The sequence below is a fragment of the Salmo salar genome, chromosome 06 (assembly GCF_965601325.2).
Source record: "Salmo salar chromosome 06, fSalSal1, whole genome shotgun sequence".
In the NCBI taxonomy this organism is placed as follows: Eukaryota; Metazoa; Chordata; class Actinopteri; order Salmoniformes; family Salmonidae; genus Salmo; species Salmo salar.
The window spans coordinates 6,573,761-6,597,854 of record NC_138296.1 but is presented as its reverse complement, the minus strand read 5'-3'; the positions used below and the strand labels follow the sequence as shown (position 1 = coordinate 6,597,854).

The 24,094-nt window shown below is 42.6% G+C and overlaps 1 protein-coding gene across 4 annotated transcripts; it reads left to right on the top strand.

Annotated features, from left to right (window-relative positions):
• The first annotated feature begins 44 nt into the window (after positions 1-44).
• On the top strand, positions 45-19,395 carry LOC106565680 (phosphatidylinositol glycan anchor biosynthesis, class Q). Of its 4 annotated transcripts, none has more exons than XM_082976282.1 (15): positions 45-357; positions 2,303-2,552; positions 4,533-4,719; positions 6,433-6,767; positions 6,963-7,159; positions 8,744-8,875; positions 10,086-10,206; positions 11,767-11,893; positions 12,150-12,303; positions 14,347-14,458; positions 16,445-16,525; positions 16,784-16,898; positions 17,259-17,320; positions 17,716-17,927; positions 17,995-19,395. In XM_082976282.1, the coding sequence occupies exons 2-14, from the start codon at positions 2,400-2,402 to the stop codon at positions 17,866-17,868; spliced, it is 1,929 nt and encodes a 642-aa protein (XP_082832408.1). In that variant the 5' UTR covers positions 45-357; positions 2,303-2,399; the 3' UTR covers positions 17,869-17,927; positions 17,995-19,395. The 4 variants fall into 4 exon arrangements, with proteins under 4 accessions (XP_082832408.1, XP_082832405.1, XP_082832406.1 ...); XM_082976279.1 differs by having other exon boundaries at positions 46-336; XM_082976280.1 differs by lacking the exon at positions 45-357 and adding an exon at positions 664-814.
• The last annotated feature ends 4,699 nt before the right edge of the window (positions 19,396-24,094 follow it).

Below are 24,094 nucleotides of genomic sequence, written 5' to 3'. Positions count from 1 at the left end.
CACAACTGTCATCCCAAATAAATGAAGCACCCAAAATGTGCCAGATTACGATATGTAGCCTACTAAAGCTGCATAAGGACATAGCTATTCTTCTGAAATTTGACTTTCTTTGACATTTCATGTGGAATTAAGATCTCGTCTAAATGAACAAGCTATGCACAAGGGTGTAAGATATTATGGACAGTGGATGTGGGTTACTTATAATATCTACTTGTCTAAAGCTCTTTCAGCCCGCTCTTTTCTTGCAGTGTCATTCAGAGAAGATAACACCTCTACAGTTGTTCTTCATTCAACAGAATGACCTCAAACAGCAAACAACACGTCTGAACATTGAAGGTCAGAAATGTCATTTCGACGGTGATGTTTTCAAATTTTGTAATACTATATTCAAATGGATATTATGGCTGCCTTATTGAGTCGAAATGAAATTCCATGTTTGATTACAATCGTTTTGGTAATAATGAAAAAGGTGTCCTTTTCAACTGGCAGAAATTGATGGGATCTTTTTTAAAGAATATTCAGTGCTAGTGGAATTCAGTGGCCATAATAAAGTGTAGTATTTTATGATTATATTTTATATTATTAGGCTAAATATCAAACTTTTTGTTGTGGCTGGAAATTACTATCAGAGAGAGGCTTTAGTTCAGATTATTCACAGAACTGCTACATCATCTCATCCAGCAATCCACCGGAACTCTTGTTACTGCAATGATATTCCAACCGGAGCGTAATTGTTGACGGTCTGTCAACAACAAAGATGGCTACCCACAGACGCTAACTTCAATTTAATACTTGAAGGGTATATCATGTAACGGTACGATCCCAATCTGTTTGAAACTGTATTGACATCATATTGACAAAATCATATTTTCTTCGAATTGAAATAAACAACCCTGCAGGTATGGAATATTTTGTATTATTTGCCGAAATGTTGTTAGCTAGCTGAAGACTGATTTAGCCGTTACTATCTAACGTTCGCTAACTACGTAAGCTAATGTCTATTTCTTTGCACTGTGCGCCCAAAGTGGATAGTTGCCTGCAGAATATATTATCAATGACATTAAAGATATGCATCACATCAGAGAGGAATACAGAAACTGTTGTTGGTTGCTGTTGATTTTACTTTGACAACGGATAACGTTACGGGTGTCGCACAGCCTAGCCTCCGAAGCTGGCTGGAGTGTGCACTAACTTCGTTTAGGGCCTATTTTTGCTCATTTTATAAAACTAAGCGTCTCACTTTGTCTCAAACGTATACTGCAAATAGTCGATTAATGCCCAAAATAGTTTTGAATGTTATATTAACATGTAACGTAACTTAGGCCGCAATAGTGCTGTTATAGATGTGACGGGAAACTAAAGCACGACAGCCAAATCAATAGTTAAGCCCACAGGCATGGTTGGCATGGAAACGAATGCAAGGCTCAATATTGTGAAGGACACAAAGAGGGCAGCAGTGGACAAAGGCAACGGAACTCAACTGAAGCTGTCTGACAATGATTCGTTTGAGTTGACTAACAACAACTGTCCTGATTGCTGAATTGAAATGTCGGCTAAAAGTTTGAGTAGGTCACTCTGACAACCCTCCTGATTCTTGGTCATGTTTATTAAACAAGATCGGCTCACACCACACGAAGACATTCACAATTTGACAAGATGAAACACTGGTATACACAGTATAACTAAACTATATATAGACTTTAACTATGTTACTACTTTTGGGGGGAACTAGTGTAGGTGGGTCATGAAAATACTAATTATTGGTAACTAGTGTAGCTGGGTAATGGGTATACTAATTATTGGTAACTAGTATAGCTGGGTAATGGGTATACTAATTATTGGTAACTAGTATAGCTGGGTAATGGGTATACAAATTATTGGTAACTAGTGTAGCTGGGTAATGGGTATACTAATTATTGGTAACTAGTGTAGCTGGGTAATGGGTATACTAATTATTGGTAACTAGTATAGCTGGGTAATGGGTATACTAATTATTGGTAACTAGTATAGATGGGTAATGGGTATACTAATTATTGGTAACTAGTGTACCTGGGTAATGGGTATACTAATTATTGGTAACTAGTGTAGCTGGGTAATGGGTATACTAATTATTGGTAACTAGTGTAGCTGGGTAATGGGTATACTAATTATTGGTAACTGGTGTAGCTGGGTAATGGGTATACTAATTATTGGTAACTAGTGTAGCTGGGTAATGGGTATACTAATTATTGGTAACTAGTGTACCTGGGTAATGGGTATACTAATTATTTAATCCTTTACTAAATGTTTCTCCTTCCTGCAGGTATCTGAAGACACTAGGCTAACCTGTGATCACCTACCCCAGAAGGTTAGACTGAAGGAGCGTGCCTGACCTCTGACCCCTGACCTCCAGTCCCATCATGGTGCTGAAGATATTCTTCCCACAGTGCTGTAACAAGGCAGACAGTGGGCTGCTTGTGGGGCGATGGATCCCAGGACAGAACACGGCCGTGGTGCTAGCTGTTATCCACTACCCCTTCATCCCTGGACAGGTCAAACAGTACATCCACCAGGTAGTGTGTGTGTGTGTGTGTGTGTGTGTGTGTGTGTGTGTGTGTGTGTGTGTGTGTGTGTGTGTGTGTGTGTGTGTGTGTGTGTGTGTGTGTGTGTGTGTGTGTGTGTGTGTGTGTGTGTGTGTGTGTTTCTGGGGCATCAGGTAGGCTACTGGTTAGAGTGTGAAGATTTCTGTGAAATCAAACTGTCCACCTAGGAAGCAACACTGATTGAAAATAAATTTCACATGCTGTTGTGCAAATGGAATAGACAACAGGTGGAAATTATAGGCAATTAGCAAGACACCCCCAATAAAGGAGTGGTTCTGCAGGTGGTGACCACAGACCACTTCTCAGTTCCTATGCTTCCTGGCTGATGTTTTGGTCACTTTTGAATGCTGGCGGTGCTTTCACTCTAGTGGTAGCATGAGACGGAGTCTACAACCCACACAAGTGGCTCAGGTAGTGCAGCTCATCCAGGATGGCATAACAATGCGAGCTGTGGCAAGAAGGTTTGCTGTGTCTGTCAGCGTAGTGTCCAGAGCATGGAGCTGCTACCAGGAGACAGGCCAGTACATCAGGAGACGTGGAGGAGGCCGTAGGAGGGCAACAACCCAGCAGCAGGACCGCTACCTCCGCCTTTGTGCAAGGAGGAGCAGGAGGAGCACTGCCAGAGCCCTGCAAAATGACCTCCAGCAGGCCACAAATGTGCATGTGTCTGCTCAAACGGTCAGAAACAGACTCCATGAGGGTGGTATGAGGGCCTGACGTCCACAGGTGGGGGTTGTGCTTACAGCCCAACACCGTGCAGGACGTTTGGCATTTGCCAGAGAACACCAAGATTGGCAAATTCGCCACTGGCGCCCTGTGCTCTTCACAGATGAAAGCAGGTTCACACTGAGCACATGTGACAGACGTGACAGAGTCTGGAGACGCCGTGGAGAACGTTCTGCTGCCTGCAACATCCTCCAGCATGACCGGTTTGGCGGTGGGTCAGTCATGGTGTGGGGTGGCATTTCTTTGGGAGGCCGCACAGCCCACCATGTGCTCACCAGAGGTAGCCTGACTGCCATTAGGTACCGAGATGAGATCCTCAGATCCCTTGTGAGACCATATGCTGGTGCGGTTGGCCCTGGGTTCCTCCTAATGCAAGACAATGCTAGACCTCATGTGGCTGGAGTGTGTCAGCAGTTCCTGCAAGAGGAAGGCATTGATGCTATGGACTGGCCCGCTCGTTCTCCAGACCTGAATCCAATTGAGCACATCTGGGACATCATGTCTCGCTCCATCCACCAACGCCACGTTGCACCACAGACTGCCCAGGAGTTGGCGGATGCTTTAGTCCAGGTCTGGGAGGAGATCCCTCAGGAGACCATCCGCCACCTCATCAGGAGCATGCCCAGGTGTTGTAGGGAGGTCATACAGGCACGTGGAGGCCACACACACTACTGAGCCTCATTTTGACTTGTTTTAAGGACATTACATCAAAGTTGGATCAGCCTGTAGTGTGGTTTTCCACTTTAATTTTGAGTGTGACTCCAAATCCAGACCTCCATGGGTTGATAAATTGGATTTCCATTGATTATTTTTGTGTGATTTTGTTGTCAGCACATTCAACTATGTAAAGAAAAAAGTATTTAATAAGATTATTTCTTTCATTCAGATCTAGGATGTGTTATTTTAGTGATCCCTTTATTTTTTTGAGCAGTATAGATCTTTTTTTTTTTAAATCTGTCAGTCAGTGTGTAGCTGTCAGTCACCCAATACCCCTTCATCCCTTGTCAGGTCAAACAGTACATACAGCAGGTTATGTGTGTGTGTGTGTGTGTGTGTGTGTGTGTGTGTGTGTGTGTGTGTGTGTGTGTGTGTGTGTGTGTGTGTGTGTGAGGGTGTGTGTGTGTGTGTGTGTGTGTGTGTGTGTGTGTGTGTGTGTGTGTGTGTGTGTGTGAGACGGTCAGTGTGTGTGTGTTTTAACCTTCCTGTCCACTCTCCCTGGTCCAGATGCGTGGCCAGAGTGGGGTGGATCTGACGGTGCTGGGCTCATGGAGCATGCCCAAGGAGGGCCAGGAGGGCATGGAGAGTTTCCTCAGGGACCTCAGCACCATCTTCCCTCAGGGACAGTGGCTCCAGCTCAGTAGAGAGATGGGCAAGATAGGCTTCAGGTGTCACGTCCTCACAAGGGACCAGAGTAAGTCTCCGTCTGCCTCCCAAGTGGCCCCTATTGTTCCCTATATAATACACTACTTTTAACCAGGGCCCATGGGGTACATTTTACCCTCTGGCTCTTGTCAAAGGTAGTGCACTATGTAGGGAATAGTGTGTCATTTGGGATGCAGACTTTGTAACAGCATTAAAGGTGTTTTGTTTTGATTCAGAGATCACTCTCTTTGGAGATCAACTGTTGATATCGAATTATTGACGGAATGGCTTTCTTATGAAATGAATGTTCAGTCTATTGACGTGCATCACTGTTTTCTCATACTGAAATGAATGTTCTGTCTGTGGACATGCATCACTGCTTTCTCATACTGAAATTAATGTGCTGTCTATAGATGTACATCACTGTTTTCTCATACTGAGAATGTTCTGTCTGTGGACATGCATCACTGCTTTCTCATACTGAAATGAATGTTCTGTCTATAGACGTGCATCACTGTTTTCTCACACTGAAATGAATGTTCTTTCTATAGACATGCATCACTGTTTTCTCACTGAAATTAATGTTCTGTCTATAGACATGCATCACTGTTTTCTCATACTGAAATGAATGTTCTGTCTATAGACGTGCATCACTGTTTTCTCATACTGAAATGAATGTTCTGTCTATAGACGTGCATCACTGTTTTCTCATACTGAAATGAATGTTCTGTCTATAGACGTGCATCACTGTTTTCTCATACTGAAATGAATGTTCTGTCTATAGACGTGCATCACTGTTTTCTCACACTGAAATGAATGTTCTTTCTATAGACATGCATCACTGTTTTCTCACTGAAATTAATGTTCTGTCTATAGACATGCATCACTGTTTTCTCATACTGAAATGAATGTTCTGTCTATAGACGTGCATCACTGTTTTCTCATACTGAAATTAATGTTCTGTCTATAGACATGCATCACTGTTTTCTCATACTGAGAATGTTCTGTCTGTGGACATGCATCACTGCTTTCTCATACTGAAATGAATGTTCTGTCTATAGACATGCATCACTGTTTTCTCATACTGAGAATGTTCTGTCTATAGACATGCATCACTGCTTTCTCATACTGAAATGAATGTTCTGTCTGTGGACATGCATCACTGTTTTCTCATACTGAAATTAATGTTCTGTCTATAGACATGCATCACTGTTTTCTCATACTGAGAATGTTCTGTCTATAGACATGCATCACTGCTTTCTCATACTGAAATGAATGTTCTGTCTATAGACATGCATCACTGTTTTCTCATACTGAGAATGTTCTGTCTATAGACATGCATCACTGCTTTCTCATACTGAAATGAATGTTCTGTCTATAGACATGCATCACTGTTTTCTCATACTGAAATGAATGTTCTGTCTATAGACATGCATCACTGTTTTCTCATACTGAGAATGTTCTGTCTATAGACATGCATCACTGCTTTCTCATACTGAAATGAATGTTCTGTCTATAGACATGCATCACTGTTTTCTCATACTGAAATGAATGTTCTGTCTATAGATGTTCATCACTGTTTTCTCATAGAAAATGTTAAGTTAAGAGGACTTTACAAATTAGATAGCTTAGTTCACTCTGCTCTTTTTAATTCATAGAGACCCATATGTCTGTTCACTGTATATTTCATCAAAAGACGGATATTTCTGTTATCATAATGTAGTGAATCTGTAATAAAAATGTTCCTCTGCCTCTGCCGTAGATGGGAAGCTAGTACAACAAGAAAAGGAGCTGAAAGAGGATGGTGGTGGAGAGGGAAAGAAAGGAGGAAAGGGAGAAGGCAAGAAAGAAGGAATAAAGAAAGGAGGAATAAAGAAAGGAGGAGGAGAGAAGAAAGGAGAAGAGAATAAAGCAGAGGGAGAGAAAGGAGGAGGAGAGAAGAAAGGAGAAGAGAATAAAGCAGAGGGAGAGAAAGGCGGAGGAGAGAAGGACAAGGTGATATTTATCCACTATGAACAGAGGAAGGTCATGCTGTCCCAGCTGCACCCCATAGAGCACGGGGTTCCAGACCCTCAAACTGAGTCACAACTACCACAGGTGAGGATGTGGACTGACAACCTGGTTTACATTTAGATGTTGCTCATTGAACACAGGGGTTTTGTATCTTCTGCTGTGTTGTTTAGTTCTTATATTGTTGTTGTAATGCTTATGTGTTGTCTGTAATTGTTATATTGTTGTTGTTGTTGTAATACATATGTGTTGTCTGTAATTGTTATGTTGTTGTTGCTGCAGGTGTTTGGGACAGTGTGTCAGAGTGAGCCGCTGTTCTTCCTGGATAAGTATGATGACAGTCCAGTGAAGCTGACCCACTGGCAATCAGAGGGACGGGAGGGCTCCATTATAGTAGAACTGATGAAACAGGCCTCTACACCTGTCTGCCTGCTAACCACCTGGATACTAACACTGTGGACCAGCCTCTGTAGTAGCAGGTAAGGGGTGTGTGTGTGTGTCAGTACCTGTCTGCCTGCTAACCACCTGGATACTAACACTGTGGACCAGCCTCTGTAGTAGCAGGTAAGGGGTGTGTGTGTCAGTACCTGTCTGCCTGCTAACCACCTGGATACTAACACTGTGGACCAGCCTCTGTAGTAGCAGGTAAGGGGTGTGTGTGTGTCAGTACCTGTCTGTCTGCTAACCGCCTGGATACTAACACTGTGGACCAGCCTCTGTAGTAGCAGGTAAGGGGTGTGTGTGTGTCAGTACCTGTCTGCCTGCTAACCGCCTGGATACTAACACTGTGGACCAGCCTCTGTAGTAGCAGGTAAGGGGTGTGTGTGTCAGTACCTGTCTGCCTGCTAACCGCCTGGATACTAACACTGTGGACCAGCCTCTGTAGTAGCAGGTAAGGGGTGTGTGTGTGTCAGTACCTGTCTGCCTGCTAACCACCTGGATACTAACACTGTGGACCAGCCTCTGTAGTAGCAGGTAAGGGGTGTGTGTGTGTCAGTACCTGTCTGCCTGCTAACCACCTGGATACTAACACTGTGGACCAGCCTCTGTAGTAGCAGGTAAGGGGTGTGTGTGTCAGTACCTGTCTGCCTGCTAACCGCCTGGATACTAACACTGTGGACCAGCCTCTGTAGTAGCAGGTAAGGGGTGTGTGTGTGTCAGTACCTGTCTGCCTGCTAACCGCCTGCATACTAACACTGTGGACCAGCCTCTGTACTAGCAGGTAAGGGGTGTGTGTGTGTCAGTACCTGTCTGCCTGCTAACCGCCTGGATACTAACACTGTGGACCAGCCTCTGTAGTAGCAGGTAAGGGGTGTGTGTGTCAGTACCTGTCTGCCTGCTAACCGCCTGGATACTAACACTGTGGACCAGCCTCTGTAGTAGCAGGTAAGGGGTGTGTGTGTCAGTACCTGTCTGTCTGCTAACCACCTGGATACTAACACTGGATCCTGTACGTTCATCAGTTGCAACTCTTTATGACCCAGTTTGTCTGTCTGTCTGTCTGTCTGTCTGTCTGTCTGTCTGTCTGTCTGTCTGTCTGTCTCCCCAGGATATTGAATGTGTTCATCTGTCTGTCTGTCTGTCTGTCTGTCTGTCTGTCTGTCTGTCTGTCTGTCTGTCTGTCTCCCCAGGATATTGAATGTGTTCGTCTGTCTGTCTGTCTGTCTGTCTGTCTGTCTGTCTGTCTGTCTGTCTGTCTGTCTGTCTGTCTGTCTGTCTGTCTGTCTGTCTGTCTCCCCAGGATATTGAATGTGTTCATCTGTCTGTCTGTCTGTCTGTCTGTCTGTCTGTCTGTCTGTCTGTCTGTCTGTCTGTCTGTCTGTCTGTCTGTCTGTCTCCCCAGGATATTGAATGTGTTCGTCTGTCTGTCTGTCTGTCTGTCTGTCTGTCTGTCTGTCTGTCTGTCTGTCTGTCTGTCTGTCTGTCTGTCTGTCTCCCCAGGATATTGAATGTGTTCATCTGTCTGTCTGTCTGTCTGTCTCCCCAGGATATTGAATGTGTTCATCTGTCTGTCTGTCTCCCCAGGATATTGAATGTGTTCATCTGTCTGTCTGTCTCCCCAGGATATTGAATGTGCGTCCGATGAGGTTCATCTCCAGTAAGTTGTCTACATGTGTTCAGCTGAGCTACAGAACAGAACACCTTCAGACAGTCTGCTCTCCTACCAGAGCCACCGCACACAACCACTTCATGAGGTAGACCACACACACACACACACACACACACACACACACACACACACACACACACACACACACACACACACACACACACACACCACCACTTCATGAGGTAGAGACCACACACACACACACACACACACACACACACACACAACCACTTCATGAGGTAGAGACCACACACACACCCACACACACACACACACACACACACACACACACACACACACCACCCCTTCATGAGGTAGAGACCACACACACACACAACCACACACACACACAACCACTTCATGAGGTAGAGACCACACACACACACACACACACACACACACACACACACACACAACCACTTCATGAGGTAGAGACCACACACACACACACACACACACACACACACACACACACACACAACCACTTCATGAGGTAGAGACCACATACACACACACACACACACACACACACAACCACTTCATGAGGTAGAGACCACACACACACACACACACACACACACACACACACACACACACACACACACACCACCCCCCCCCCCCTTCATGAGGTAGAGACCACACACACACACACACACACAACCACTTCATGAGGTAGAGACCACACACACACACGCACGCACACACACACACACACACACACAACCACTTCATGAGGTAGAGACCACATACACACACACACACACACACACACACACACACAACCACTTCATGAGGTAGAGACCACATACACACACACACACACACACACACACACACAACCACTTCATGAGGTAGAGACCACACACACACACACACACACAACCACTTCATGAGGTAGAGACCACACACACACACACACACACACACAACCACTTCATGAGGTAGAGACACACACACACACACACACACACACACACACACACACACACACACACACACACACACACACACACACAACCACTTCATGAGGTAGAGACCACACACACACACACACACACACACACACACACACACACAACCACTTCATGAGGTAGAGACCACACACACACACACAACCACTTCATGAGGTAGAGACCACACACACACACACACCACACAACCATGTGGCAGACTGGCTATATCTAACTCACCCCATGCATCTCAAATCGCACACTATTCCCTATATAGTGCAGTGCATTTGACCAGAGCCCTATTGACCCCGGTCAAAAGTAGTGACTCTCTCTTTCTCTCCACAGGAAAGCCAATATCTTTGTGTCGTTCTTTGTGGATGTGTCTCTGGGGCTGCTGTTGGTATCGTGGATGTATAGAGAGAACCGTATAGGCAAACTGGCCAACACACTGGTACCTGCTGCTGATGTAAGACATTATGGGCAACATTTCCCGAGTGCAAAAGCAATGTACAACAATTACCTTTAAACCTCATTATAATCTGTCAGAGAGATTTCTTTTTAAACTTCTCTTCAACAATGTTCAGTAAAGAGAGGTGACTATTTATTTATTTATTGCTCAGTTGACTAAACTCTAGTTAAATAATCACCTCCGTAAAACTCACATTGTTGAAGATGAGCTTCAAATGAAATCATGTTGCCACATTATAAAGAGGTTCAGGGTCATTTTTGCACGTTGCTTTTACACTACAAAATATCCCCCTCAATATCCCCCTAAATATCCCCCTCAATATCCCCCTAAATATCTGTCTCTCTGAGTATGTGTGCTGATCTAGGATCAGTTCTGCCTTTTAGATCACAAAGAATAAGATGACATGGATAGAGGGGAGCTGATACGTACGGCCCCACGTCCCTCATGTCCATGTAATCTGATTCATTATGATATAGGATCAGGTCCCTCCTCTCCATGTAATCTGATTCATTATGATCTAGGATCAGGTCCCCCCTCTCCATGTAATCTGATTCATTATGATCTAGGATCAGGTCCCCCTCTCCATGTAATCTGATTCATTATGATCTAGGATCAGGTCCCTCCTCTCCATGTAATCTGATTCATTATGATCTAGGATCAGGTCCCTCCTCCATGTAATCTGATTAATTATTATCTAGGATCAGGTCTTCCTGTCCATTATGATCATATTGATTGTGATCTAAACAGCTAAATTGATCCTGGATCAGCACTCTGAGACACTTGATAAATACAGCCCATAGTGTATACATTATAAGGTGAGACTAAATGTTGTTCTATGATTTGTTAGCATGTAGCTAAGCTATGTATTGTTGTGTGTTTTGTTGTTAGCATGTAGCTAAGCTATGTATTGTTGTGTGATTTGTTGTTAGCATGTAGCTAAGGTATGTATTGTTGGTTTTGTTGTTAGCATGTAGCTAAGCTATGTATTGTTGTGTTTCATAGTTAGCATGTAGCGAAGCTATGTATTGTTGTGTGTTTTGTTAGCATATAGCTAAGCTATTTATTGTTGTGTGTTTTGTTGTTAGCATGTAGCTAAGCTATGTATTGTTGTGTGATTTGTTGTTAGCATGTAGCTAAGGTATGTATTGTTGTTTTGTTGTTAGCATGTAGCTAAGCTATGTATTGTTGTGTTTCATAGTTAGCATGTAGCGAAGCTATGTATTGTTGTGTGTTTTGTTAGCATATAGCTAAGCTATTTATTGTTGTGTGTTTTGTTGTTAGTGTAACCGATGTGAAATGGCTAGTTAGTTAGCGGTGGTGCGCGCTAATAGCGTTTCTATCGGTGACGTCACTCGCTCTGAGACTTGAAGTAGGGTTTCCCCTTGCGTTGCATCGCTTTTGTGGCGCGATGGGTAACGATGCTTCGTGGGGTGTCAGTTGTTGATGTGTGCAAGGGTCCCTGGTTCGAGCCCAGGTTGGGGCGAAAATAGGGACGGAACCTACACTGTTACATTAGCATGTAGCTAAGCTATATATTGTTGTGTGTTTTGTTGTTAGCATGTAGCTAAAGAGCTGGAGGAGCTGTTGCAGTGGCTGATGGGAGCTCCAGCTGGTCTGAAGATGAACCGGGCTCTAGACCAGGTGTTAGGACGATTCTTCCTCTACCATATACATCTGTGGATCAGTAGGTCTCTCACACAGACACATACACCCATGCCCCTCCTCCACAGACACAAACACCCATGCCCCTCCTCCACAGACACATACACCCATGCCCCTCCTCCACAGACACAAACACCCATGCCCCTCCTCCACAGACACAAACACCCATGCCCCTCCTCCACAGACACAAACACCCATGCCCCTCCTCCACAGACACATACACCCATGCCCCTCCTCCACAGACACAAACACCCATGGCCCTCCTCCTCTCTCTGCAGGCTACATTCACCTGATGTCTCCGTTTGTTGAGATGATTCTGTGGTACGTGGGTCTGTCTGCCTGCCTGGGCTTGACCTTTGCCCTCTCCCTGCTCTCTGACATCACCGCCCTGCTCACCTTCCACATCTATTGCTTCTACGTCTACGGAGCCAGGTGAGAAGAGACCCATCACTAACCTTAACCCTGCTATATCTACTGTTTCTACGTCTACGGAGCCAGGTGAGAAGAGACCAGTCACTAACCCTGCTATATCTACTGTTTCTACGTCTACGGAGCCAGGTGAGAAGAGACCAGTCACTAACCCTGCTATATCTACTGTTTCTACGCCTATGTGTAACCGGTGTGAAATGGCTAGTTAGTTAGCGGTGCGCGCTAATAGCGTTTCAATCGATGACGTCACTCGCTCTGAGACCTTGAAGTAGATGTTCCCCTCGCTCTGCAAGGACCGCGGCTTTTGTGGAGCGATGGGTAACGATGCTTCGAGGGTGGCTGTTGTCGATGTGTGCAGAGGGTCCCTGGTTCGAGCCCAGGTAGGGGTGAGGAGAGGGACGGAAGCAACACTGTTACATATGGAGCCAGATGAGAAGAGACCAGCACAGTCACGATGCCTCCCAAAAGTGCACCACGTTTGACCTTAGTGCACTATAAAGGGAATACCCTATGAGCTCTAGTCAGATGTGCACTCTGGAGAGAATAGGGTCCCATTTGGGATACAGGCAGTGAGTCTTCAGTGTAATTTGGCAGGTTAACACGCCATGAGAGTAAGAAGGACCACATATTTTCATCTTCTTCCTAAAGCCTTACGTTGCTCCTGATGTCATGAATTTCAATCGGGACGTGCTCATCGAAGTGGAAACGCAATGCCCCCTTGCGGTTGAAAGACGGACTCCACATATTTTGAACATTTTTCAAACTTTTGCGTCCTCTTCAGTCCAGCCAGTTCGTCGAATAACATGTTTATTATCAGCTGAAACTGATATTTATCCTGTTTTTGAATTAAAATGTAATGTTCTTCCAAAATAAATAGGATCCCTGACGAGATGGGCTCTCCTCAAGCTTGCGTTACAAACGCTACACTTGACTTGTCCGTCCATTAGCGGGACACCGTGAAGATGACGTACGGCGTAATGAAATACGTCACCATGTAAACACGATCCACTACCGTTAAGGTGACTCGTCAGTGTAGCTTAGTGATGGGTGGTTTGCGAACAAGCGGATATTTTAGGTGAACGAAACCGAATTGCATCGTGAGAGAGCTGTTGATTTACTCCCTAATGTGCACACTGGTAGGCTACTACTGATTCTCTTCAGATCAATTATGAAAACATTCGGTGAAGATGTTGAGTCCTCACTGCAGGAACAATAGGTAGTAGAGCCTTATTCTGGTCCAAAATATGTTTAAAAAAACAAAAACAGATTGAAGGTTATAAAAGCTAATGTCATGATACTTAAGGATATTGGTCTACTGATTTGATTTAAAGTGTTGACAATGGCGTTATGAACTGCTGCTTTCTGTGAAGTAAAGCCCATGTTTAACACCTGCTTCATTCTTCAATCATACCTGTTGGTCCATTCATGGCCTCCTGACTTTGTATAAAGTGGGAGTGCCCCATCTGGCAGGGGGATCCGGGGGTCCTCCCCCTGAAAATGTTTACATTTTTAAAACAATTATGGGATATTGTGTGTAGATTGGGGGGAAAGTTGGCTGTAATGTGGAAAAAGTCAAGGGGTCTGAATACATTCTGAAGGCACTGTACCTCTCTCAGCCCTGTGAACATTATGGTGACATGTTACCCCGTTCCCCTTTACTAATTGATGCGTGAGGAGCTCTCAGCATGTCATTTACAGAGGGACTTATTAAATGTGTATGGAGGCTAAAAATATCTTCCTTCTCTCTCTCTCACCCTCCATCTTCCCTCTCTCTCCTTCCCCTGTCCATCTATCCTCTCTATACCTCTTCCCCTTTCCCCTCATCTCTCCATCCTTCTCTCTCCATCCTTTCTCTATCCCCTCCCCCTCTCCGCCCTGCTCTTCCCCCTCCTCCTCCTTTCCCTTTTGTCTTCTCATTCCCCTCCTCCCTCTCCTACCCCCCTTCTCCCTCTCTCCCCCTCCACTCTCTTCCCCCTCATCCTCCCTCTCCTACCTCCTCTCTCTCCCCCCTCCCCTCTCTCTCCCCCTCCTCCTCTCTCTCTCCAGGCTGTACTGTATGACGGTATATGGTCTGTCCTCTCTGTGGAGGCTGTTCAGAGGGAAGAAATGGAACGTCCTCAGACAGAGAGTAGACTCCTGCTCTTATGACCTGGACCAGGTAGACACACACACACACAAACACACCTATCACACACACACACACACACACACATACCTATCACACACACATATTTGTTACAGTGAACTAGCGTGTGTGTATTTTACATTTACGTCATTTAGCAGACGCTCTTATCCAGAGCGACTTACAAATTGGTGGATTCACCTTATGATATGATACACAGATAACTAACGTGTGTATATTTGTTACAGTGAACTAACGTGTGTATATTTGTTACAGTGAACTAACGTGTGTATATTTGTTACAGTGAACTAACGTGTGTATATTTGTTACAGTGAACTAACGTGTGTATATTTGTTACAGTGAACTAACGTGTGTGTATATTTGTTACAGTGAACTAACGTGTGTGTATATTTGTTACAGTGAACTAACGTGTGTATATTTGTTACAGTGAACTAACGTGTGTATATTTGTTACAGTGAACTAACGTGTGTATATTTGTTACAGTGAACTAACGTGTGTATATTTGTTACAGTGAACTAACGTGTGTATATTTGTTACAGTGAACTAACGTGTGTATTTGTTACAGTGAACTAACGTGTATTTGTTACAGTGAACTAACATGTGTATTTGTTACAGTGAACTAACGTGTGTGTATTTGTTACAGTGAACTAACGTGTGTATATTTGTTACAGTGAACTAACGTGTATATTTGTTACAGTGAACTAACGTGTGTATATTTGTTACAGTGAACTAACGTGTGTATATTTGTTACAGTGAACTAACGTGTGTATATTTGTTACAGTGAACTAACGTGTGTATATTTGTTACAGTGAACTAACGTGTGTATTTGTTACAGTGAACTAACGTGTATATTTGTTACAGTGAACTAACGTGTATATTTGTTACAGTGAACTAACGTGTATATTTGTTACAGTGAACTAACGTGTGTATATTTGTTACAGTGAACTAACGTGTGTATTTGTTACAGTGAACTAACGTGTATATTTGTTACAGTGAACTAACGTGTATATTTGTTACAGTGAACTAACGTGTGTATATTTGTTACAGTGAACTAACGTGTGTATATTTGTTACAGTGAACTAACGTGTGTATATTTGTTACAGTGAACTAACGTGTGTATATTTGTTACAGTGAACTAACGTGTGTATATTTGTTACAGTGAACTAACGTGTGTATATTTGTTACAGTGAACTAACGTGTGTATATTTGTTACAGTGAACTAACGTGTGTATATTTGTTACAGTGAACTAACGTGTGTATATTTGTTACAGTGAACTAACGTGTGTATATTTGTTACAGTGAACTAACGTGTGTATATTTGTTACAGTGAACTAACGTGTGTATTTGTTACAGTGAACTAACGTGTATATTTGTTACAGTGAACTAACGTGTATATTTGTTACAGTGAACTAACGTGTATATTTGTTACAGTGAACTAACGTGTGTATATTTGTTACAGTGAACTAACGTGTGTATTTGTTACAGTGAACTAACGTGTATATTTGTTACAGTGAACTAACGTGTATATTTGTTACAGTGAACTAACGTGTGTATATTTGTTACAGTGAACTAACGTGTGTATATTTGTTACAGTGAACTAACGTGTGTATATTTGTTACAGTGAACTAACGTGTGTATTTGTTACAGTGAACTAACGTGTATATTTGTTACAGTGAACTAACGTGTATATTTGTTACAGTGAACTAACGTGTGTATATTTGTTACAGTGAACTAACGTGTGTATTTGTTACAGTGAACTAACGTGTATATTTGTTACAGTGAACTAACGTGTATATTTGTTACAGTGAACTAACGTGTGTATATTTGTTACAGTGAACTAACGTGTGTATATTTGTTACAGTGAACTAACGTGTGTGTATATTTGTTACAGTGAACTAACGTGTGTGTATATTTGTTACAGTGAACTAACGTGTGTATATTTGTTACAGTGAACTAACGTGTGTATATTTGTTACAGTGAACTAACGTGTGTGTTTTCTAGTTGTTCATTGGGACGTTACTCTTCACCATCCTGCTGTTCCTCCTGCCAACCACAGCTCTATACTACCTAGTGTTTACCCTGGTGAGAACACACACACACACACACACACACACACACACACACACACACACACACACACACACACACACACACAGGCACTTTAATCCCCTACAATTGCTCTCCATCCATGGGCGCTGTCCTGCTGCTGACCCTGGGCCTCTCAACGTGTGTCTGGGGGTGTTGGGAAAGGAACAAAACACATTCTCCTTCTAACCAATGGACAATAAAGTATCTATTCTTTGACCCCTACTGTCTGTCTGTCTGTCTCTCTCTGTCTAGCTCCGCCTTGTGGTAGTACTGTTCCAGGGAGTTGTCCACCTCAGTGTTGACTTCATCAACTCCTTCCCTCTGTTCGCCATGGGCCTCCGACTCTTCAGATCCTACAGACTGGCAGGTGGGAGGGACCATCTCCGCCAACATGTCTAAATGTGTAGAATTGCAGGAAATGTACTTTAAAACTTTGTGGAAGTGACAGCGTTTTAACTACTTTGCCGATATGAAACAGACATTCATAATGTCAGTCAGAAATATCAAATTCCCGGTTTATGCTACAAATACAACTTTATAAAATGTTTTAAAAAATGTAATGTACTGTGGTTGTCTGTTCTGTACTGTGGTTTCTATATTCCTTTATTTAACCAGGTTAGTCTCTATTTTTAAGAGAGACCTTGAATGAGGGAGGGGGGAGGGAGGGAGGAGGGGGTGCTGGGCTGTGATGTTCTGTGTTTGACTGAGATGTCTGTGTTCTCTACAGAGGGGGTGAAGTTCAGAGTGCTCTGTGAGGAACCAGGAACACCTCTACACCTCATGATGGATGTAAGACATCTCTCTCTCTCTCCTCTCTGTTTCTTTCTCTCTTTCATTTAATTTTTCACAACATAAATTCTGTCTTCCTTTTCGTTCTGTCTTTTAGTTTATGTAATCATTTAAAACTAGATCCACACAAAATGATGCACTTGATTAAGAATCATTCAGGACACACACAAAAAAGTCTACGACTTATTTCAATTGTGATCCTCTTTCATGATGGCGTTTGGCATATGTGGCAGAATAAAAAACCAGAAGCTAAAAATATCAGTCAGTTTAGTTATTTAGTCCTGTAAAACCACAGCAACATAGACATACCACACACACACACACGTGTCATTCACAGTTTTTCTCCTAGATAAACCTAGACATGTTTACGTCTCCCCCTCCTCCGTCTCTCTCAGATTAACCCTCTGAAGGTGAGCAGTGTGGTTCAGACCTACAGGACCCCCACCTACAGCTGCTACCCTAAAGACTCCTGGCTGGCCCTCTGCAAGAAGCTGTTCCTGGGAGAACTCATCTACCCCTGGAAACACAAGACTACCAAGATAGACTAGGACCAGGGGAGAGATGGGGAGAGAGAGAATAGAGGAGGGGGAGAGACAAGAACACCAAGGTTAATGAGATGGGGGGGAGAGACAGAATAGAGAAGGGGGGGTAAGGGGAGAGACAAGAACACCAAGGTTGATGAGAGGAGGGGGAGGGATAGGGGGGAGAGACAAGAACACCAAGGTTGATGAGAGGAGGGATAGGGGGGAGAGACAAGAACACCAAGGTTGATGAGAGGAGGGGGAGGGATAGGGGGGAGAGACAAGAACACCAAGGTTGATGAGAGGAGGGGGAGGGATAGGGGGGAGAGACAAGAACACCAAGGTTGATGAGAGGAGGGATGGGGGGGGAGACAAGAACACCAAGGTTGATGAGAGGAGGGATAGGGGGGAGAGACAAGAACACCAAGGTTGAGGAGGGGGAGGGATAGGGGGGAGAGACAAGAACACCAAGGTTGATGAGAGGAGGGGGGATGGTGGGAGAGGATGTTAGTGTGAGAATGTTGGTGCTGCTGATGAGAGCTTGTAAAGGAGGTGTGTGTATCCTTTTAAATCAGGTATTTAGGGCTGCTGGCACCCTATACCTACATAGTGCACTACTTTTGACCAAAGCTCTATGGGGCCCTGGTCAAAAGTAGTGCACTATGTAGGGAATAAGGTGCCATTTGTGATGCTGTCTAAAGCATCTACTGCACTAATTACTCCTAGTCTTATTTAACTCCAGATGTATTTTATATTATAAGATTAAAATAAAACAGTCACAAATGTTAGAATGAATTGATTGTTTATACATTCCAACTAATGTTTAGGGAGATTGTGATTATTAGAACATTTGTCAATTAATACATTTTTATTGAAAACATTCAGTATTTATTCATAGTTTAGTATTCTAGATCATTTTTTACTCTGGTAATGTGCCATTTTCCCCCTGCTAACCTGCTAACCCCAAACCTACAGTACAGTATCTAACTGCCAGAGAAGTACTAGAATATAGAAGTACTGTATTTATTTAACCTTTATTTAGCATTACGTTTGAAAGATTCCCCTAACTTTCCCCAAATTCCCAGGTTTCCCCCAGAAATCCTAGTTAGAATATTCCAGAAATCTGGAGGGAATAAGCAAGAAACCAGGGAATCCTCCAACTGGGATTTCTGAAATACCAAGGAATTTTGCAACCTTATTGAGAGCCTTTATTTTTACAATAACAACCTGGTATTATCCTGGTTTCTCTTCTTAGAACAAACTTTTCCCCCTTTAACTTCATAGACTGATTTTTGTGCCATAATGGAAGAAATAAGAAAACAATTGATTCTAAATCAGGACCATAGTTTGTCATATTGTCATGATTGATTGCACTTGAGAGTGTTGAGTGTTGACTACTACTCAAGTCGTTGAATGTACAACGTACCTAAATGTCCGGGGATGCGTCTCAAATGACACGCTATAGACTAAATAGTGTACTACTTTTTGACTAGGACTATATGGGACGTATCCCCAATGTCCCTTTCATAATAATAAAGTCCCAGTTGATTTGAATGTGGTTTGAAAAGGAGTAGCCTCATTGTTTTCCAGTTGAGAGAGAGAGAGGTGTGGGATGAATTCTATCCTACACCGTTGGTATAAATGTCTGCTCTGAAGGCAGCAGCAGGAACCACTATGGATTGGACACACACACACACACACACAACACTACAACCACACCACACACCACCTTCTATTCCTTTGGGATCCCTCATAGTCGAGTATGATTTCCCTCCACAGTTCCTGGAGGGTTCCAGTCAGTGTGAGAGGATATGTATGTGGAGTGTCTGTTACACACCAGCTTCTGCACAGGGACATTCCAATGACAAGGCAGGAACCTAGAGGACTGTGGGAGGCCTGTCCTGAAGCATCATACCAGAGCCCTGTTGGCCACACAAACACAACAGACACACTGAGATTCAGATTGGTGATGGATAATCCAGGGTTTACATATATTATCTGCATCATTGTGATGATGGTTGGTATAATCCATTAGTAAAGTATCTGGAGTTTTTATCAAGCTAAAGCAGATTATTCCAATGGGAGTTATCGACCAAGTGCTTGGTTCATACAATATTGTTCCCATAGATTGTGTATCTGTCAGTAGTGTTTGTGTGAAATAGCTGTGTGCGCATTTGCCTCATGGTTGTGTGAGTACATGCACATCATGGTGTCATAGTGTGTCTTTTATATGTGTGTGTGTCTGGAGTCCTGACATAGTGTGTGTTTATAGGTGTGTGTCTAGAGTCCTGTCATAGTTTGTGTGGGTGTGTGTCTGGAGTCCTGACATAGTGTGTGTTTATAGGTGTGTGTCTGGAGTCCTGACATAGTGTGTGTTTATAGGTGTGTGTCTGGAGTCCTGACATAGTGTGTGTTTATAGGTGTGTGTCTGGAGTCCTGACATAGTGTGTGTTTATAGGTGTGTGTCTGGAGTCCTGACATAGTGTGTGTTTTATAGGTGTGTATCTGGAGTCCTGTCATGGTGTGTGTTTTATAGGTGTGTGTCTGGAGTCCTGTCATGGTGTGTGTTTTATAGGTGTGTGTCTGGAGTCCTGTCATGGTTTGTGTGGGTGTGTGTGTGTCTGGAGTCCTGACATGGTGTGTGTTTTATAGGTGTGTGTAACTCCAATGAATTTATCCTCTGCAGCAGAGGTAACCTTGGGTCTTCCTGTCCTTTCCTGTCCTCATGAGAGCCAGTTTCATCATAGCGCTTGAAGGTTTTTACGACTGCACTTTTTCCCACATTGACTGACCTTCATGTCTTAATGAAATGATGGACTGTCATTTCTCTTTGCTTATTTGAGCTGTTCTTGCCATAATATGGACTTGGTCTTTCACCAAATAGGGCTATCTTCTGTATTCCAACCCCTACCTTGTCACAACACAACTGATTGGCTCAAACGCATTAAGAAGGAAAGAAATTCCACAAATGAACTTTTAAGAAGGATTTATTTAACACTTTGTTGGTTACTACATGATTTCTTGTATGTTATTTCATAGTTTTGATGTCTTCACTATTATTCTACAATGTAGAAAATAGTAAAAATAAAGAAAAACACTTTAATGAGTAGTTGTTCTAAAACTTTTGACTGGTAGTGTGTATATATATTTGTGTGTATATATGAAATATGTATAACAGCAAATCTAACACAATTTAAAAACGTATCTTATAAAACAGTATAACAAATTATTTTGGTGCGGCAGGTAGCCTCGTGGTTAGAGCGTTGGGCCAGTAACCGAAAGGTTGCTGGATCGAATCCCCGAGCTGACAATCTGTCGTTCTGCTCTTGAACAAGGCCGTTAACCCACTGTTCCCCAGTAGGCCGTCATTGTAAACAAGAATTTGTTATTAACTGACTTGCCTAGTTAAATAAATGTTAAATGTAATATATATATATATATATATATATATATAACAGAGACAACTTTATACACATGAGTATGCACATTTAAACAGAGATAGATACAGTAATGCTTCACAGGCCTCTAGGGTTTCGCTTTGCTTTACCGCTTTTTCAGACGATGCAACATGCAGTTGAACATTTTCAAATTAAAAACGTTTTCTAAAATTAAGAATCTTGGCTTTTCTTTTACCCACTTGTATTTCTGTATATAATATTTACCATACATAATGAAGAGATTATTCTATATACTTTGTTCTGATCTACATCTTTTATCAAACAAATGTAAAGCACCCTTATGACGTGACGAACCCTGGCACCAGTTGATCTAAACATTCCATGTTTTAGTTCCATCCAAAAGATTTTCAATTTGACAAAAAACACACTTCATTGATATCAATTTATAACAGTAGGAGAGAGTGGGGTAAATTGAGCCAAAGGGGTTAAGTGGTGCCAGCCTTGTTTCTAGGAAACCATAAACTAAATTAATAATTTGACCAAATATTTAGTAAGAGGTCATCATTTCATGGTGCCTGTGAAGGAAGAAACTATATGAAAAAAATGGTGAGCAAGTTAGGTCCAAGAAACTGATTTTGACCAATTCAAATGAATTTGTTAGAGGTTTCAAGATGCTTGTATCTAAACCAAAGTAGATCATTTTAAGACTGCTCTATTCATCAGTTGGGGGGTCTCCATGTCTGCATTTACACAGGCAGCCCAATTCTGATATTTTTTTCTCTAATTGGTATTTTGACCAATCAGATCAGCTCTGAAAAAGATCTGATGTGATAGGTCAAAAGACCAATTAGTGGGGGTAAATCAGAATTGAGCTTCCTGTGTAAACGCAGCCTACAAGCTTCAATATGAGGTCCTAAACCTAGCATGAAAGTGCATCCTTGTAGATATGTGGGCTAACATAGTCAAAATGTTTGCCTTGGGGTAAGTTGAGCAAATGTAAATGTTTTCTTCCCAGGGTAATGCAAAGCATTATCGCTGGGATATGAAGTAACAACAGGGCCTGGCCTGTGTTAAAATTAAATATATAAAAATAAATAATAATGATTGTTTTTGGGTAATAAATATATACATGGTTTTAAAAAGATAGTGGTAATATTGAATTCAGTACAGAACTTTGTAGGCAGCTTAATTTACCCTGTCAAGAGACTACTTTTCTTGGAGAAGCTATGTTTTTAAAATTGTAATGTTTACATGAATTCTGTTTATGTCCAAGGATACACAATATCCTGAAATATATATCTCAAAAAATATGTGCCGGCGATACGGAAACCTATATCGGTCCGCTAATACATGACAACTATACAGCGAGGGGAAAAGTATTTGATCCCCTGCTGATTTTGTACGTTTGCCCACTGACAAAGAAATGATCAGTCTATAATTTTAATGGTAGGTTTATTTGAACAGTGAGAGACAGAATAACAACAAAAATATCCAGAAAAACACATGTCAAAAATGTTATAAATAGATTTGCATTTTAATGAGGGAAATAGGTATTTGACCCCCTCTCAATCAGAAAGATTTCTGGCTCCCAGGTGTCTTTTATACAGGTAACGAGCTGAGATTAGGAGCACACTCTTAAAGGGAGGCCAGGGCATTGAAAATGGGTCGTGGATGGGTATTCCAGCATGACAATGACCCAAAACACACAGCCAAGGCAACAAAGGAGTGGCTCAAGAAGAAGCACATTAAGGTCCTGGAGTGGCCTAGCCAGTCTCCAGACCTTAATCCCATAGAAAATCTGTGGAGGGAGCTGAAGGTTCGAGTTGCCAAACGTCAGCCTCGAAACCTTAATGACTTGGAGAAGATCTGCAAAGAGGAGTGGGACAAAATCCCTCCTGAGATGTGTGCAAACCTGGTGACCAACTACAAGAAACGTCTGACCTCTGTGATTGCCAACAAGGGTTTTGCCACCAAGTACTAAGTCATGTATTGCAGAGGGGTCAAATACTTATTTCCCTCATTAAAATGCGAATCATTTTATAACATTTTTGACATGCATTTTTCTGCATTTTTTTGTTATGTCTCTTACTGTTCAAATAAACTTACCATTAAAATTATAGACTGATCATTTCTTTGTAAGTGGGCAAACGTACAAAATCAGCAGGGGATCAAATACTTTTTCCCCTCACTGTATTCCAGTTTCCAGGGGACGCTGCAGCAGCACCCTCAGCACCACTACTTACCTCGGCTATGTGTGTGATTAATTCATTCAGTCATTCATTAAGTCGAGTATTTATCCGTGGGAGAGGTAATGAGTCATGGATTTCAAACAGGTTTGACACACATTCACACCCTCTGTCAACTGGCAGTATCCCACACAAACGTGTTTGTTAAGGTTACTTCCGTGTCATTTGTTTCAACATTTATGACGTTACTAGTATTACTATATTTTCCCATTGTTTTTTATTCATTTTTGGTTTGAGCCAGTACTTTAATCCATTCTATTATCTGATTATCATTGAAGGCATTCGATTAATCAGGCCGGGGCGCCCGATAAGGCGTGTTTTGCACCGGTTGAAAGTTGATTGCATTCGTTTTAGAACCGGGCTGCCTCCCAGGCGTGAGCCAGGTACCCCAATCAAAGCCCATGGCGAAATCGGCTCAAAACAAAAGTGACATAATTAAGTTCGTGGAGTAATGTGTAGGATTCTGTGTTATGACATGAAAAAGTGATTGCTTTTGATATACACGCTGTATCTGCCTTCCCAATGAAAACGAATTTGAAAAATTCAAACATATATTTTTATTGGAAAGAGATGTATGTTTCTGGACGATGCACCATGCTGCCTTGTTGA

Coding starts and splice junctions, on each gene's coding strand:
- LOC106565680 (XM_082976282.1), top strand. CDS start 2,400: ATGGTGCTGAAGATATTCTTCCCACAGTGCTGTAACAAGGCAGACAGT. Junction 10,207..11,766: donor CACTGGTACCTGCTGCTGAT/GTAAGACATTAT, acceptor TTTTGTTGTTAG/CATGTAGCTAAAGAGCTGGA. Junction 16,899..17,258: donor CAGATCCTACAGACTGGCAG/GTGGGAGGGACC, acceptor TGTTCTCTACAG/AGGGGGTGAAGTTCAGAGTG.